At 51.3% G+C, this 17,578-nt stretch overlaps 1 protein-coding gene across 1 annotated transcript in view; it reads right to left on the minus strand.

The window, feature by feature from the left end:
* Positions 1-12,198: 12,198 nt before the first annotated feature.
* Positions 12,199-17,578, minus strand: part of Hcn4 (hyperpolarization activated cyclic nucleotide gated potassium channel 4) — a 38,351-nt gene continuing 32,971 nt past the window's right edge. Inside the window, exons 5-8 of the mRNA XM_027926141.2 lie at positions 14,958-15,104; positions 14,622-14,862; positions 13,767-13,931; positions 12,199-13,667 (exon numbers count right to left, since the gene is read on the minus strand). Coding sequence (XP_027781942.2) covers positions 12,199-13,667; positions 13,767-13,931; positions 14,622-14,862; positions 14,958-15,104 — 2,022 coding nt within the window. The remainder of the gene's footprint in view (positions 13,668-13,766; positions 13,932-14,621; positions 14,863-14,957; positions 15,105-17,578) is intronic.

Here is a 17,578-nt window from a genome sequence, read left to right on the forward strand (position 1 = left end):
AGGTGTGCCACCGACCTTTGATCATGGGTTATTTTACCTTTTTTAGAGCTTATTACACATTTGCTTTTCTACAACGTAAACTCCGTATTTATGATTTGGGGGGCGATGAGAAGTGCAGTGCTGGAACTCCTGCTGCCGCAGAGCTGTCACGGCACAGTGCCTGGCAGGACTCAGGAAACCAGTGCATTTCAGCTGGTCCTGAAGAGAGCAGTGAGAGCTTTCTGGCCCCCAGGAGGGCTAGATTCCCCCAAAACTGTCTTACCTTTTGCCCAAAGAACATGCTCAGTATTGAGGGCATTCCCTCCCATGAACCCTGACACTTCTGTTACCTCAGGGCCTTGGTACCTGGATACTGCCACAGAATCAGGGCGGGGTGGGGGAGGGACCTATTTTTAAATGAAATAACTGTTCAAAGTTGGGGGATTTTTTAAAGTTAAGAAAAAGGAAAGCTATTCTGTATTGCACCTTTCACAATTGAATACATTTTCTTACATTTTCCTGTGGTTTTTGAAACTAAACCATTGTGTGTCTTGTCGTGTCCTAGTTGAGCTGCGGCTCAGCAGTTTCCTTCAGGAGGATGTGGAGCAAATGTGTCTGTTGCCTTGCAGCCTGCTGGAGGGTCCTGGAGGACTGCTGGACTGGGTTCTGTATACATTTGTTTGGCCTTTTCTGTAATTGATGCTGTAAACTCTATGGCTTTTTAAAAACAATTTCATGTTTTTATTTAGTATTGGAAACCCAATACACTTTTTTAATCCAATCAAACTGTGGTCTGGTCAAATAGTTATTTTCCTAATTCAGGGGCCCCCTGTACCCCAACTTCTGATAGGCCTCCCTGTTCCCCTTGCAACTATAAAGCCTATAATCCAGGAGATGTCTGACCATCCACCAGCCCCAAAGATGAGTTTTGTCCCTGTCCTTGCCCTTTCCCCAGCTATTGCTGTTCTGCAAGGACCAAGGCCTCAGGAATGGCAAATGACACCTAAGCAGCAACCCTAAGTGACATACATGTCAGGTGTCTACCACACAGCTTATTCTGTGCCACAGTGGGCTGCCCTTCCCACACCCGACTCACCATTCTTGGATGCCTGACACCAGGGGCAGAGGTCTGTAGGGAGGCGACCTTTGCCAGGCTACCTCACCTTCTCGCTGCATTCACTCCAAGACTCCTTGTGTTGGCCTAAATTCTGGGCTACAAATAGTGGAGCCCACAATCGCCACAGGCTCACTGCCATCCATGAGCTTGCAGCAGAGTGCAGACTGTCGGGAGCACAGCGTGCCTCTGCCCCCACGTCCACCTGCCCTGCTGCCAGCCTGTACTTACGGAAACCCAGGTCCCACCATCCCTATTAGCCGTGTCCAAGTCTGATCTCCCCGAGCTCCGCATCTGCTTGTCTGCCACAGCCTCCAGGTCTAGAGCCCTGCCTCCTGGTGCACCTACTGCTCTAGCACACAAGGATGCTCCTGAGACCATTCGTCTTTGCACATGGATGCCCTCTTCACTGCCACTCCTGTGCAACCACCGCAGCGCCTGTCTGCGCTGCCACCTCTGCATCCCTAGGTGGCGCTCTTGGCACATTTTACAGTGATGGGTCTGTCGGAGAGCCTGTGGGCTCTGGGGACAAGAGAGTTTCTCATTCCTTTTGGAACACCTAATGCTGAGGCAGTTTCTGACAATGGCTGATACACGTCTCTTGGATGAGTCCCAAGGACTCGTGGCTGGAGTGTGTTGGAAGTCTTCCAGCCTGTCCCCCTCCCCGCCCTTCCAGGGATTTCTATCAGTCCCTAGTGTTCTGATGCCAGGACCCTCCCATGTCAGCAACAGGGACCCTCTGACAAGCTGGGATGAACTCAAAGATAACAATAACCTACCTGCCTGGTAATGACCTTTCTTGGAGTCCTAAGAATGTTGATGCCAAGACTACCTTGATGCTGGGAACTAAGACAAGGATGTCCTGCAGCTTGGTTCTCAGATGAGCGACATGGGCAAGGCTGGATACAAAGAAGAAACACCTCCCTCCACCCCTGTTTTCAGCCCTTCCCAATTTTAGTCATCTTCCTGCCAGGTGGGAAGAGCACTATCAGGAGAAACAAGGGCAGCAATAAACAAGCCACCAGTAGATGGCCTTTGGGGGCATGGGCAGGACACAGACAAGCAGGGAGCCGAGAGGGACCACCCCTGACCACACAGACAAAAGGAGCCCAGACAGCAGGTCCCAGACTCTTGGTCTTGGGGTTCCAGCTATCAAAGCAGGGAGCACCAGGGGTGCTGGGGGAGAGGTGGGAGATAGTAGTTGAGGAAGATAATACTTGAAATTTTTCATATGCAGTGTTAAGTGTTATTAAGACACAGTTACCCTTCAGCCTGATGGCCTTATCCATGTCAGGATACCCTTCTACTCAACTAGGAGCTTCATGGAGCTGGGAAATGAAAAGGGGCCGAGTTCAGAGAAGTTTAGCAGGATCATTTGCTGCATTTGAGAAGAAAGGTTTAGAATTTCCCAAAACAGTTGGAGGTTGGGCATCTGGTACCATCCCCAAGGTGGCAACAGGATTTGGGGCCACATGGGAAAGTGCCTCCAGAAGGAAATGGCTGGCCTTGAGGCTTTCCAAAGATCTATTAAATGGGATGATCTGAAAGATGACTTAATGCTGTTGGCACTTCTATGAGGTAGACTCCCTTCAACTCCCCAAGTCTTGTTTAACACCTGCCTCATGTACAGGCATTTCATGAGCTGTAGTTCACTACCCCAGATGGAGAAAAGAGCCCCTGGCCCACCCAGCAGAGGGACCGTGAGTCTGGCATGTGCAAACAAGCCATAAACAGAATTGGTTGATTGCAAGCAGGAGCTCAGAGCCCAAAGTGACCAGACCCAGCTAAACTGAGAATCCACAGAAATTTAGGGGGCGGAGGAGAGGGCACAAGACCTGTCATGGGCTCCAGTTAACCTCATCCAGATTTAACAAGGCATCTAGTATCTGGGTTGTCATCATATTACACTGTCACATCCTCCCTGGTGGAGGTCCTGGAGCAGAGCCCCATTGCCTAGTTGCTAGGTGCCTGTGCTCACTGACAGCTCTACTGTCTCCCAAATTGGAGATCTGGAAGCTGTTCTAAGCTCTTCCCTTAACACCACAAAACATTGCTCAGCAAATCCTGCCAGTTCTTGCTCTCAAGGGTCCCCTAGAGCACCTCCTCCTTGTCTTTTAGGCAAGCCCTTGGTGGACCCCCTGCCTCAGCCTTCCACACAATTGCCCAGGTGCCTTTTCTAACTTAAATTAGCTATATCTCCCCTGCCCAATACCATGCAGGAGGAACCTGGATCTATTCTTGAACACAAAAATGATGGATTGGGCACCCATAAGCAAAGTTGCCTAGAAATGGCAGAAGAACCCACTGATGGACATTCTAGATTACCACACAGAGGGGACACTGGCCAGGCACTGTGGCACAGGACTGTAACTCAGAAACTTTGCAAAACACCAACTCAAAATAAAAATAAGTAAATAAAAAAGGGCTGGGTGATAGCTCGGGGGTAGAGTGCCCCTGGATTCAATCCCCAGGACAGCCAAAACGAAACATGAAAAACTGGAACTGAAACCAAAGAAATCTTGTGGGCAGGTGACATGAGAGAAGGACTGTTCCTCCCCACTGAAGATAGTCCACGTCCTAGACTCGGCTTAGCCTTACCTCCTCTGCAAAACCTTCCTAAGTGTGCTCCCCCGGAAGAATTAGGAACTTGTCAAAGTCCCTTAGCACTGGTCCATGAGGAAGGGCCTTCCTCACCCAAGAATCTGGGAGTCATTTATTGCTTTGGGATACTCCTGAGGATCTACTGTGTGCCAGGCACTAAGGATGCAAAATTAGGGAGACAGTCTGCATTCATTGCCTAGACAGAGCACAGACATTTAATGGACAGCTAGCAGACCTGAATGAAGTGATGTGGGGAAGGAAGGAGTTTTCAGCACTTCCTGGAGAGCTGAGGGGCAAGGTAAGACACCATTTCAAAAACAAAACAAACAAAAAAAGCCATAAAGAAGAAAATTACGTCAATTGCAGGACAAAGGATGGGACTGGAGGATATTATATTAAGTGAGATAATTCAGACTCAGAAGACAAGTATCTTGTGTTTTCTCTCACATGTGAAAGCTGAAGGGGAAAAAATGAGAAAAAACGGAATCTCATGAAAGTAGAATGAAGACCATGGGGTAGAGAAAGAGGGTCTGGTACCTACCTGTCCCCTCCCTCCTCCTTACCCCAGGAGGGAAATGGATCATATTATGTTCTATGAACGTAGGAATGTACCACAATTAAACCAGGATTCTATATAATTAGTATGTACCAATATAAAAATGTTTTAAAAGAAGAAATGCTTGGGAAGAGAAAGTAAAAATGTTCACTCTGAAATACATGGTTAAGAAAATGAAAAGGTATTCCACAAACTAGGAGAAAATATTTGTAGAACATCTCTCTTTTAAAGGACTTGTATCTTAAATGTATTATGATTCAATAATAAGGAAACAAATGACTCAATAAAAACAAATGAAGAAAGGTTTGAACAGTCACTTTACCTAAGGACAGGCATGATAGCAAATAAATACCTAAAAAGATTCTCAGCATCTTTAGTCATTATGAAAATGTAAATTAAAAACAGGAATTAACATTACACACTCTCTTGAATGGTAAAAAATCAAAAAGACTGACAGCATCAAGCATCGTTAAGGGTAGGAAGTGACCAGCACTATCATATAACTGCTAATGGGGATGCGAGACAGTACTTCAACTTTGGAGAGGAAATCTGAGCTTTTTCTTTTACCTCTTTTTTGTGGGAAGTAACCAGGGATTGAACAGGGCCTCCCTATTTGCTCAGGCAGACCTCATACTTGCAATCCACCTGCCTCGGCCTACTAAGTCACTGATATAACAGGTATGTGCAATCACACCCCATCTGACAGTTGCTTAATATAATTAAAAACATACTTATGTGCCACTCCTAGGTCTTTTTCCTGGGCGAGGGTACTGGGAATTGAACCCAGGGGTGCTTAACCACTAACCCACATCCCCAGCACTTTTTTTATTTCTTATTTTGAGACAGGGTCTCACTAAATTGCTGAGGCTGGCTTTCAACTCACAATTCTCCTGCCTCAGCCTCCCAGTCCTCTAGGATTAACAAGTGTGCACCACCATACCCAGCTCTTAAGTCTTTAAGATCAACAAAAACCTATATTAGTCTTGAAAATTGCTAAGAGTAGAACTTAACACACACATACACACACACACACACACACAATGATTTAGCCATCTCACTGCTCACACATATTTCAAAGCTTCATGCTGCAAATGATAAACATACACAATTTGTATTTGTCAATTTAAATTTTTTTCGAAAAAGAAAATCTACACTCACATGAAGACTGAAACATGAATGTTCATCAGCACTTTATTCTTAATAACTAAGCCAGAAGTAGCCCATCGTTCATCAGTGGAGGAGTGAATGACTCCTGCCATCCCATACAGGAGAATATTGTTGCACGTGGCACTGACCAAGTACAGCAGCACAAGGCTAATGAAACAAATGACACAGACTCAACAATTTGTGATGCCACCTAGATGACATTTTAGAAATGGCAAACCCTGGATGACAAAAACCCAGATTTCCCAGGGTCAGGTTTGAAAGGAGGAGACTGCAGAGGAAGTTCTGGGGAGTAATGGAATATTCTATGTCCTAACTGGGGATGGTTGTAGGAGTGTGTCTCTTTGTCAAATCTCATTGAACTGTACATTTAAATTGTTAGATTTTGTTACACAGAAATTATAGCTGGATAAGAAATACAATTAGCAGCAGCAACAAACATACAAGGAGCTGGTAATCAATCTAATACAAAACTTGATGAAGAAAATTAAAAGACCATATTGAAAGGATTGGCTAGGATAGTTAATGCCCAGCAAATATTCCAGATCCCCTCATATCAGTTATTGCAGCTATGTTATGGCCCTTGACAATGGAATATTCGAGGCAGTGATATGTGTCCCTGCTAGAGAGATTCCACATCTCTCCCATTGGTCTCTTCTTCTCCCAGGGGATCTTTAAGACCTGGACGTTTTTGTTGTTGTTGTTGTTGTTTTAAGTTGACATCAGTAAAGAAAGTGTCAGCCTGGCCCACACTGGACTTTGTCTGAGCTGGAACAAACCTTTATTGTGGCATATTGTTGAAATCTGAGACTTTTTCTACTGGAACATTTAGCAAAGGATTCTAGTAATTGACCAAAAACATGGAGCAAGAGTGACTGCCCTGCCCTGCAGGTGGGAGGATAAGTGGTTAGAATACTTGAAACAGCTTGGCAATATCATTTTTGTTTTTTAGTTGTAGAGGAACACAACATCTGTATTTATTTATTTTTATGTGGTGCTGAGGATCAAACTCAGTGCCTCACACGTGCAAGGCAGGAGCTCTACCACTGAGCTACAGCTGTAGCCCTTGGTGTTGTCTTGTAAAGTGAAGACTAACTCACCCTTTGATTCATTTATTCCACCCCTAGCTATAGAGTCCAGAGACCCCATACACATCTTCACCAGGAGCCATGAACAAGAGCACTTGCCGCAGCCAAGTTGATATTGATGAGAACTGGAATCGACAGACACCCCCTTCTTTGGAAGAATACAAATGTAAATTGTGGACTATTCACAGACTGGAATGCTATACAGCAAGGGAAACGAATCAACTACCTTCCATGCATTATTAGGATCTCAAAATTATACTATTGAACAGAAAGAAAGAATTATGAATAGATGCATCATGTATGTAAAGCTTAAAAATCACAAATGCATTGAGTGGTGTATGAACACGGGGTGGGTATGACCCAGTCCCTAGTGCAGATGATAAAAAAGATACATTCTTTGTAAAGAAATGTAAAACAATAATAAAACTAACTGAAGCGTAAGTTGATTTTTATTGTCACCATGTACCAGCAATGCTGAACAATATTACTATCAGTATCCTCCTCCCCCTCAAGGAAACAACTTCCAATCCCCACTCCCCCACCTTGGTGTGTAACATTGTTTAGAGACATTTATTTCCCTAGTGGAGGGATCATGAAAAGTAAGGGGATGACACAATTAAAGCCCAGATGAATGGTTTTCCTTAGAGGAAGAAAATAGTTGGGCATCTTCACAGATGCTTCTAGGTGTACTCCTTATGTTCTATTTCTTAAACTGGGTGGTTGGTAAACGGCTGTTTATTTTACTTTTAATATCTTATTTGTGTGATATGTCTTCTTCTGCATGCATGACATATTCCACCTTCAAGAGAAATGAAATTGAAGAAGCCAAGTGAACAGGCAGTGGCTGGGGAGGACACACTCTGGGTGCACTGGGACCTGCATGTTCAGAAGAGGGTGAAAGGGCTGCTCCTTCAGAGGAGGGTGAGCAGCCCAAGTGGCAGCAGCCCCTGCAGGATTGGGGGCCTATGATGAAGGGGAAATCTGGGAGGCTTTTGCCTCTGAGTGGGAAGCCATGGGCATGAGTGAGGTCGCCCTGGGAGCATGTACGGAGTGACAAGATAGGGGTCACGGCTAGAGGCCTGAGGAGCACCAACCTTTTGGAAGAAAGAGGAGCCCTTAAAGCTAAGGCTGAGCAGAAAGGTGGGGCAGTGAGGAGACAACAGGGACCCTGAAGCTGGGGAGGGTCTGGTCAACAAGGTCAGCAGCCCCTGGATTCCACTGTGTGGGCCATGGGGACTTTGTCCAGAGCCATTCCAGGTGGAACAGCAGCGGGGAGAGGCAGAAACCAGATTGCAGGGGAGGAAGAAGTGATGCCCAAGGAGGGAAATGAGGACAGGAAGTTGGGACAACTCTCAAGATGTCTGAGATGAGAGAGGGGTGTCAGCTGGGAAGGGAAAGGGGAGGGATTTTATTACATCTTTTAAATTTTTCTTGCAAATTTCCTAGTCTGATTTAGTCCCACTGAGGCAGAAAGGAAGTCTCAGGCCTTCCCACCGTTTCTGGCCACCATGAACACAGCAGGTGCCCCTGGGGGCTGAAACACGGGGGTGGGCAGTGGCAATTCAAGGTGAGGGAGAGCTGTCTGCCCTGGTGGGGAGGGTGTCTTATCACTGATGTTGTCTTGAATTGGCAGCATATGGTGATAAGGGAAAGCAAACTAGCACTGAAGTCATTTTCATTGTTGTTTTTAATACTCTCCCAGGACAACAGCTCCTACCATGCTGCAGGAAGGGGCAAGGTTTGAGTCTCAGGGCCCTGAGCGTGCATCCTGGCTCCTTCCATTCTAGCTGACAGGGGTGAGATGAGTTCCTGCCCCATCTGAGCCTCAGAGTCCTTTGGCTCACTGTGATTAGGGCTCATTCTGACCTTGTAGGATTTTGGGGGGGATGGAATAAGGTAACAGGAAAACACTCAGGGTCTAGAATGCAGTAGGCACTTACTGAGAGTCCTTCTGGAGTAGGGAACAGGGAAGACAGTGACTGGTGTGGCCACCGCCTTAGCAGTTTGGTTGGAATCCCCAGTGAACCCCAGGAACAGCCCCCTCTCCCAGGCTTCCTACAGTGGCTGTCCAGCTGAAAAGGTTTCCCCAGCCCGAGGCCAGCCACCCAGAGGTGGCGGCAGTTGTCTAAGCACAAATTGCCTGGCAGCACCTGGGCCTGTCCCTGTGTTGTGCCTTCGGTCCCAAAGGAAGCACCACTGCCTGGCCGCAGGGGGCAGTTGTCATGGGGACGCCAGGCCCTGCTGAGCTGCCTCCTTAGCAACGTAACGGGACTCCCAGGCCGGTTGCCACGGAAACGGCCTCAGCAAGCAATGATGGGGAATGGCTGGTCACCGGGATCCCTGCCCTTTCTGGAGGACTTTCCCCTTCTCCTGCAGGCAAGAAGGCACTCCCTGCACCACCGGGAGCCCCGGGGACTCCGCTTTCCCAGCCTCAGGCCTTCCCCACACAGTGAGGTATGAGGGCCTGTAGGGACCGTCTGCTGCAGGGTTGGTGGAGGGGACCAGACCCAGCAGCCCCCAACCACCACTGGCACTGGAGGGGGAAAGACGGTGCCACACCTCCTTCCAACTGGGCCCCAGCTCTGGCCCTTCTACCCAGTCTGCCTGAGCCACACAGAGGTCCAGCACTGTGCCCCCATCCTCAGCCACCCCCATGATGCCTTCCCCCCAGCCTTCCACCTCAGGTTCCCAGCATCCCTCCAACTCTTCTGAGGGCCCTGCCTAATCAGGCAAAGATGGAATCTCCCTTCTCAGCTTCTAGCATCTTTACTACCACCTAGGACCCTGGAGTCTTGGCAGTTAGGAAGGATCTGAGTCAGGGTCTACACTTCCCCCAGCTCTGCCTCCCCCTGCAGTAGCAAAGATGCAGACTTAATGACCCACCTGCAGGTACACACCTGTGTTGGGCCTTATATACTCCCGTGCACACCTCTGTGCACAGAGCTCGACCCAATGGGCTTGAAAGTGAAGGTTTGTACACACGCCCATGTGTGTCCCAAACCCTGCACAGCTGGGCTTCTGAGACTCAAGGATTGCCCATTAACCTCACCCAACCCCGACCCTGTCCCCTAGAAAAAGGCAGCATTTGCTGGAATTTTTTTATTTAAATAAAATATACAACACGGTGCATTTACCGTTTTCTGTTTTAAAAGTGGAAGATTTGAAAATTGCTTGTGGGGATTAGGGATGGGAGGGCCCACTGACAACCTGGCCTCTCTACAGTCTTCCCAGAGAGGCCAGCCTGGGTCAGAGTTTATAAAATGTGGTGTGAGTCAAGAAGAGGGTGGCTAGGCCAGGCCCCGGCCTCAAGGGGCCCCTCACCCCATGTGTCCTGGACCCTCCAACTCCACTCCTGCCCCTTCCAGGCCTGCTGCTTCCTCTGAGCTGCCTTCCTTGGGGTGCAAGAAGGTGGGGGCTTGTAGAACTCAGGTTGAAGCTTAGATCCTATCAGGTCTAAGAACTCTCTGGGTCCTAAGAGGCTTTTCCAGCCCTGTGGAAACTCGGGCCAACGGTTGCTAGTCTTCACCTAGGATCCCAGGACCTTGGCCCCTTCTCTCCTGGATTATTGCCTCCAGTTCCCTGACACCATCTACAGGCCACTAACTCAGCCTGTCTCTTGTCCCAGAACAGCGCAGGGCAACCTGATCTTGCCTACCCTCTGGCTTGGAGCATGGAGAGCTCTGCGTGGACAAGCAGTCCTCATGCAGGTCTTATGGCCACACCTGCCTCTGCCCTTGGCTCTGCCAGTGTCCTATTGGAGAGGACAGTTGAGCCTCGGGATACTTCAGCCGCTTTCACTTTGTGCCCGTCCCCATGAACCTGCTTGTGGCCTCTAGTTGCCTTCAGAACCAAGTACAGCTCAGCCCCGTGGCCTGCCATCCAAGGCCCTGCCTCTGCCCTGTAGCTCGTGAGTCTCCTCCCGAAGCCCAGCTCCACATCTGCCTTGGTAATCGCCCCTCCGCGTGCTCTGGCCCACACCTGCCACTCCATGCCCCCTGCCTTCCTCCCTCTCTCCAATTCCTCCCACATCTCAAGGCCTGGCCCAAGCCAACCACTGTCCACACATCTCCCTTGGCCACCTCCTGAGTCCTGAGATTTTAAGATTTGGAGTCCTCAGGCAAAGCTCTCTGGGTTCTCACCACAGCTCGCTGGAGTAATGGGCTGGGCACATGAGGAGGGGGCAGAAGAAACGTGATTTATTGAGCACCTACTATGCTGTATGCCAGGCGCTGGGCTGGGCATTTCACGTATGTTCTTTTTCTTATCTGGTTCTCATAGATCCTTGTGAGGCAGTACCATAATCATTCTCATTTTACAAATGAGGTAACAGATTCAGAAAGGTCAGATAATTTGCCCAAGGTCCCAAAGCTAAGTGGCAGGGCTACTATTAGAACCCAAGCCTGATTATGGCCAGACTCTGATCTCTTCCCTGTGCACCAGGCTTGGGGCCATCTAACTCATCCCCTCACAACACACTTTTCTGATAGGCTCTGGCCTTGGGTGGGCACAGATCTACATCTCATTAGTCCCAGCCCTGCTGCTCCTGCTTACATGATTCTGGAAAAATTACCAAGAACTCATTTTCCTCATCTGTGAAATGGGGAGAATCAAAGTACCACCTCACGGTCTTTGTGAGACTGAAGGAGTTAATGTGTGTAAAGTGCAAAACCAGTGCTTGGCACAGAGCAGACTCAATAAACAGAAGTTCCCTCACCTCCCTTGTTTAGCTGGGAACACTGAGGGCCACGGAGGTGACGGTGTGCTTGAGGCCCTGGGAAGGGCGAGGTTCAGCCCCAAGTCTTCTGCTTCCCAGTGGTGAGAGGTCAGGCTAGGACTGGATTTGGGCCCAGAGATGGGGAAAGAAGGGTCTGCTGCGAGGTCCTGGGGGTCCTCTTCCCTGAGGACTGGAGAGAGTACATCCCCAGACCCCGCGGTGCCCAGCCTGTGGGCCACGGCGGATTGCTGGATGTAAGGTGACCTGGGTGTCCTGGCAACATAGGGTTAAACTAGATTGCACACATGTGTGCACACATGTGAGTGGCTATCTACATGGCTCTACAGAGCGCTACATAGCTATACATATACACATCTTACATACATATACATATACATATTCATATACATATCTTGCTACGATAACAGTAGAAAAAAATGCAAGGCCCTTGGGGCCCCGGCCCCAATTTTTCCCAAGGACTCAAGTGTCTGAGCCTCCCCAGGAACACACCCAAGGACAGCCCCTTCCTGGGGGAATATGACGACCCCCAACAGAGTGGGGCTCCAAGTTCACAGCCAAGGGGCTGATGGTAGCTCTTGTTCTAAAATGAGTACAATGACAGGTCTGCTCTAGGAACCCCAGACATGGGTCACCCCCATCCCTGCCCCACCCCAGAGAACCCACCTGCCTTCCTCTGGCTTTTGCCTTTGGGCCTTGGCTGCTCCCCTCCCGCTCCCTCCCCCTCCCTCCCTCATTCCCTCTAGTGCTGAGTATTAAAATAGTCTATAAAAGCAAGTGACCAAAAATCTATAGCTCTAAGAATACCTGGTTATTTTCTGCTGTCTTTTGTTTTTCTGGGGTGTGTGTGGGGGATTTTTTTTAAATGATAATTATTATTGTTATTGGTATATCTCCTAATCACAGTTAAACCTGAAGGAAGAAAAGAAGGGAGGAAAAAAAGAGAGGGAGGGAGGGGCCCGGCTCATAGATTAGACGGCAGTTTGGAGCGCACAGGCTCAGACCTGGCCCCAGGTTCCCTCTGGGGTGCAGCAGTCAGAGGGGGGCCCCCAGAAGAGGTGGCTCTTGCCCCAAACAATGAAAGAGGGGGTGGCAAAGAACCTGAGGATGTCTTCCGAGGCAGAGTGACATGCTGGCCAGGGACGGCACCATGTGGCCTCCCAGGAGGACCAAGGCCTCCACTGCTTCCGCTTCCCCCGCTGCTGCCCCCGGCCCTGGGGAAGAGCGGGAAGGCAGCCACAGACTCCCCTGAGGAGTGCGGGGACGCTCTGCGGAGAGTCTGTGCCCCATCCTGGGGGAGGGCTGGCTGAGAGGCTGAGATAAGCTTGAGGTCCTGGGTGAGGCGGCCTGGGGTGAGGGGTGGTGTGCCCCTGCGCTGAGGAACCTGGGGTGGTGGGGGACTGGAGGCGGGTGGCAGCAGCAGGGAACCATGGGAGCCAGAGGCCCGGGGTGGGGCACTTGGGAAAGTTCTTGGGGGGCCTGGGCTCTGGCCAGGGGGGCTAAGACCTCCTCGGGGGGTAAAGGCTACAGGGGAAGCCCCTCCAGAGGCCCCTGCCATGAAAGATGGCCTCTCGGGCTGCCGTGGGGGTGTCTCTGGTGTACTTGGTGGGCCAGTGGCCAGACCTGGGGACAAATCCCCGGGAGGCTGGCCCAGCTGCCCAGGGCTAGATGACGGGGACCTGGATGAGGGAGGAGGAGGCAGGAAGTGCTCCAGGAGTCCCAGGCCTCCCCGGGCCCCCGGCAGTGGGGGTGGTGGCTGGGCAGCTTGCGGGGAACGGGCCCCTGACTGCAGTGGGGTGAGCAGCGGGGAGTCGGACGAAGACAGGGAGCCACCCAGAGCCTTGTGGAAGTGGCCAAACCCGGCCGTGGTGGAGGCGGCAGCAGCAGTGGATGGTGTGGGGGCTGGTGGGGAGCCACAGGCCCCTGGCGGAGGGGACGAGCTGGACGAGGGCAGGAGAGGGCTCAGTCCAGCGGGTGCAGAGAATCCAGCCAGCTGTTGGATGTGGAAGGAAGATGAAGATGGCGTGTCCACCTGGGATGGGCTGCTGGCAGGTGAGGCGGAGCCCAGAGCAGAAGGGATCAGGGACTGCAGGCGCTTCAGGTGCCTTGGCGTCTGCCCAGCCCCGAGGTTGCCCAGCCCGGGTCCTGGGGGAGGACGGAAGATGGCAGCAGGCAGGCGAGGGTGGTGGGTGAGAGCTATGGCCACAGAAGTGGTGGCAGCGGCAGCCTGCAGTGGCGCCTGGATCAGCGGGGTCCAGATGACAGGCGTGGGGGTTGGGGTGGCAGAGGCGCCGGCCTGGACACGGTGCGCACAGTGGGCCATTTCACGGTCATGTTGCACGATCTGCTGGATGATCTCATTCTCCTGGTAGTTGAAGACGCCCGAGTTGAGGTCATGCTGGACCTTGTGCAGGAGGATGGAGTTCTTCTTGCCTAGGGCATAGTGCAAGAGCAAGCGCTCAGGCCAGAGCAGAAAGGTGGCAAGGTTGCAGGAGGGAACCTGCCCTCCCACCCTCCTGCCCGTCCCCTCACCAATACGGTCCAAGCGGTCCAACGCCACAGTCTCGAAGGCCCTCCGCATCATGGGGTACTCCTCCAGCACCTCATTGAAGTTGTCCACACTCAGTGAGTAGAGGCGGCAGTAGGTGTCGGCCCTCACACTGGCTGTACGCCGGCCCCGGGTCAGCAAGCAGATCTCTGCCAGGATATCAGGAATCAGGGTGGGGTGTGCACAGCCTCCCAGGCCATGGTGGGGGTGGGGGCTGCCCTGCTCTGACTTTGGTCCCCCACTGCTTGGTGCAGAAGCCTCACAGGCTCACAAGACCCCACCCCAGGCTGTGATCATAACCGGATGACAGTCCCTCCACCAAATGGATGTGAGATTGTTTACCATCTCTGGGATCATCCCCTGCAAGGGCTGATCATCTGTGTCATCCCACAATCCCCAGGCTGAAACCCTAATCTCAATGTGATGGTATCTGGAGGTGGGGCTTTGGAAGTGACCAGGTCATGAGAGAGGAGTCCTCATAAATGGTACTGATGTTTTTATAAGAAGCCAGAGAGAGAGAGAGTACACTCTTTCCACCCTGTGAGGAAGTAGAAATGGCAGCAGTCTGCAACCAGGAAGAGGCCCCTTACCAAAACCTGACCATGCTAGCACCCTGGCCTCACACTCCAGCTTCTGGAGCTGTAAGAAATAAATTTCTGTTCTTCTTAAGCCACCAGGTTGTAGTGCTTTGTCAGCCCAAATGGACTAAGACACCTCTATACTGGGTTCAGAGACACCCACCTCCAGGCTGAGGCCATGACAGTGCCTCTGTCCTCCAGAGTCTCTCCAGCCTATTCCCTAGTGGCCCCTGCTACCCCAGACCCCCGTGGACACCTCACCTCCAAAATAGGAGCCATCAGCCAGCTTGGTCTCCTTGTTGCCCTTGGTGAGCACACTGACCACGCCATGCTGGATGAAGTACATCTTCTTGCCAATGGTGCCCTCACGGATGATATAATCCCCTGGCTGGAAGACCTCAAAGCGGAGCTTGGTCAGCATGGAGGTCACAAAGTTGGGGTCTGCGTTGGCAAACAGTGGCATAGAGGCTACCAGTTTCCGGCAGTTAAAGTTGATGATCTCCTGCACAGATTGGGACACAGGAAGAAGGAGGTGAGGGGCGATGCCTGCCAGCAAGGCAGGGCTCCCCCCACTGCCCAGGCCACCTGCAAGCTCACCTCCCGCAGTGGCTCACTCAGCTCGCCCAGGATGCTCTCTTCATCGAACATCTTGCCCTGGTAGCGGTGCTCATAGTAGTCATGGATGCGCTGCCGGGTGTCGGGCGGGAGCTTGTGGAAGGACATGTACTGCTCCACCTGCTTATACTGAGGATGGGGGAAAGAGATGGGTGTCACCTCCAGGCACCCCCAGCTGATGACCAGAGCCGGGCTCTAATCCTGGGGGCTTTTCTGGTCAACCCTGGTTCCTTGAGATTAAATGTCCTTGGTGTGGGTATGACTATGCTTGTGCCCAAAACAATGGCCCTGACTCCATCTCTTGGAGTGCATGGGGCATGGGAGAAGGGGCTCCCTTGGTGTCTGTTCTTGTGTTCCATACTATAGAGATGTGGAGAAGGGGCGGGGGGGGGGGGGACAGGGACTGTCCAACGTCCAGTTACAGGATACCAACTGCCCAGAAGGGTAATCAAGTTTCTTCTGAATGTCTGTCATTTCTACAGTACAAACAAGACACTGACTCTGGAAGAGGAGGAGCTGTCTCCTGCCAGTAGTGACAAATGGGCACAGTCATCAGGACAGGACTGCAGCAGGTCAGAAGGGCTAGAGGCAGAGGCAAGGAGGCCTGGCCCTTTTTAGGGTATGTCTGTAATGGTGGCCTCAGTAGCTCCAGCCCAAGGGAAACACAAGGTGGAGCAGGACCTTCAAACAGAAGTTCAGGTGCAAGAGCTTTGTGAACCTAAGTCCCTGGGGCTTGAACCAAATAAGGAATGATCCTGCCCCTCCTGGAAGTGCCAGGTGAACCTTGCTCCAACTGCCCCTGCATTTTGGGTGGAGGGTGGAGTCCTCAAGAGTAGAAGACAGGAGGTATTGATTAGGCACTAACACAGATTTTTCCCACCTGGGAAGGAAGGTTAGTCCCAGCAGCCCAAGGAACAATCAGAAAAGGGGAGCCGGTTCTCAAATATTAGTGTTCCACAGAGATATCAATGGGCAACTGAAGACCAAGGGGTGATGTTCTCCAAGCTCTTCCAGTCGACCTGCCCTAAGATGTCTCTCTAAGTTGTACAAAGCCCCAGTGGGGGAGTGACTTCCTGTCTGGCTGTGGGGGCACAGGCAGCTGGCACTTTTGGAGCTGTGTTGTAGAGACTCCCCCTACAGTGAACAGAGAGGAGGGAACAGTGGGCAGGAAACTAAAGGTTGGTGAAGTGATCCAGGGGGATAGTGGGCAGGGAAGACATTTAAGAGAGATTCATGGGTGAATCAGGAAAACTCAGAGAGCTATTAGCCTAGGAAAAAGTCTCAAATGGGAAGTCACAATGCAGCTTGACGCTGGCCCTACTTATAAACCCTGATGCATTTTCTAAATCAATCCCTGATTCTGGTCCCAGAAAGAACTTCCAACCTCATCTCAGACTGAGTTCCAACCCTAACCACACATCGAGCCTGACGTTGTCACATACTGAGCCCAACCCTGGTCACAGGCTAGGCCCTGATGGTGGCCTGAGATTAATCCTTAACTGGACCTGGGTTAAGCCCTGACCTTTATCACCTGATTCCTGTTGTACCTCCCCTCCCCCCTAGCCCACGAATTCTCAACCCAGAACCCTCTGTTCTAACCAGACCCATTTCTTTACCATCCTGCCACTCACCTTTGCTCATGCGCACCCTGACGACTGACCTAGAATTCTCTTCCACCTTCTTCTGCCTCCCCGGAGTGAGCTCTCCTACCCACCCCAGCTCTGCAGGCTCTCCCAAGCTCTCCTCTTAGTGTCACAGGACCTGGGCCTCCACATCTGAATGGCTGCCATCTGACGGTCACCCCACCAGGAGACAGCAGTCAGAGGAACAATACAATCAGACTGATATATTTTTAAAATACCGTGTGATGAGTAGAACAGAGGGCAGAGAGGAGCCTGCTTAGCTAATGAATATTGAATGGCCTGCTCTGTGCTCTGTGCGAATGCGGTGCTGCGGGTTTGACTTGCATTACTCCTCACAAACCCTAGGACAGCACTCCACATACTCTCCCATCATACAGTCGGAGTCCACCAATCAGGTGATAAAGGTCAGGGCTTAACCCGATGAGAGGTAACCTGCCCATGCTCCTAGAACTCATCAGTGAAGAAGCTCGGGGAGACCCAAGGCCACCAGACTCCAGGCCACAGCTCAGCTGCTGTGGTTGAAGCTGCTGTGGTGACCTGGGGAGAGGCAGAAGCTGGCAGTGAGGGTGGACAGAGGCCGGCTGGGAGGAAGAGAAGGGAGACACAGCTTTGAGGTGGGTGTTAGTGACAGAGATGGCAAGCATGGCTCCTGGTTTCTGGCTGGGCATCTGTGCTCCTCGTGTCCATTAATAGAGAACACATATGGGAAGAGTGGCCGCTCGGAGTGGAGGGGGCCGGGGAGGTTGTTCTGATTTTGGATGTGATGAGGTCGAGGTATCCAGGGAGGCATCCAATGAACACTCCAGGGCTGACAATGAGGTAGAGCTGATTATATAACTGGGCCCCACTGATGGGCACAGAGCACGCGGGGGTGGGGGTGCTCGAACGGGAACACCTAGGAACTGAGGCAGAGAATCAAAGAGCTTAGGGCCCAGCCACCATGTGACGGCTGAGAAGAGA

The sequence above is a fragment of the Marmota flaviventris genome, chromosome 2, assembly GCF_047511675.1.
Source record: "Marmota flaviventris isolate mMarFla1 chromosome 2, mMarFla1.hap1, whole genome shotgun sequence".
NCBI lineage: Eukaryota > Metazoa > Chordata > Mammalia > Rodentia > Sciuridae > Marmota > Marmota flaviventris.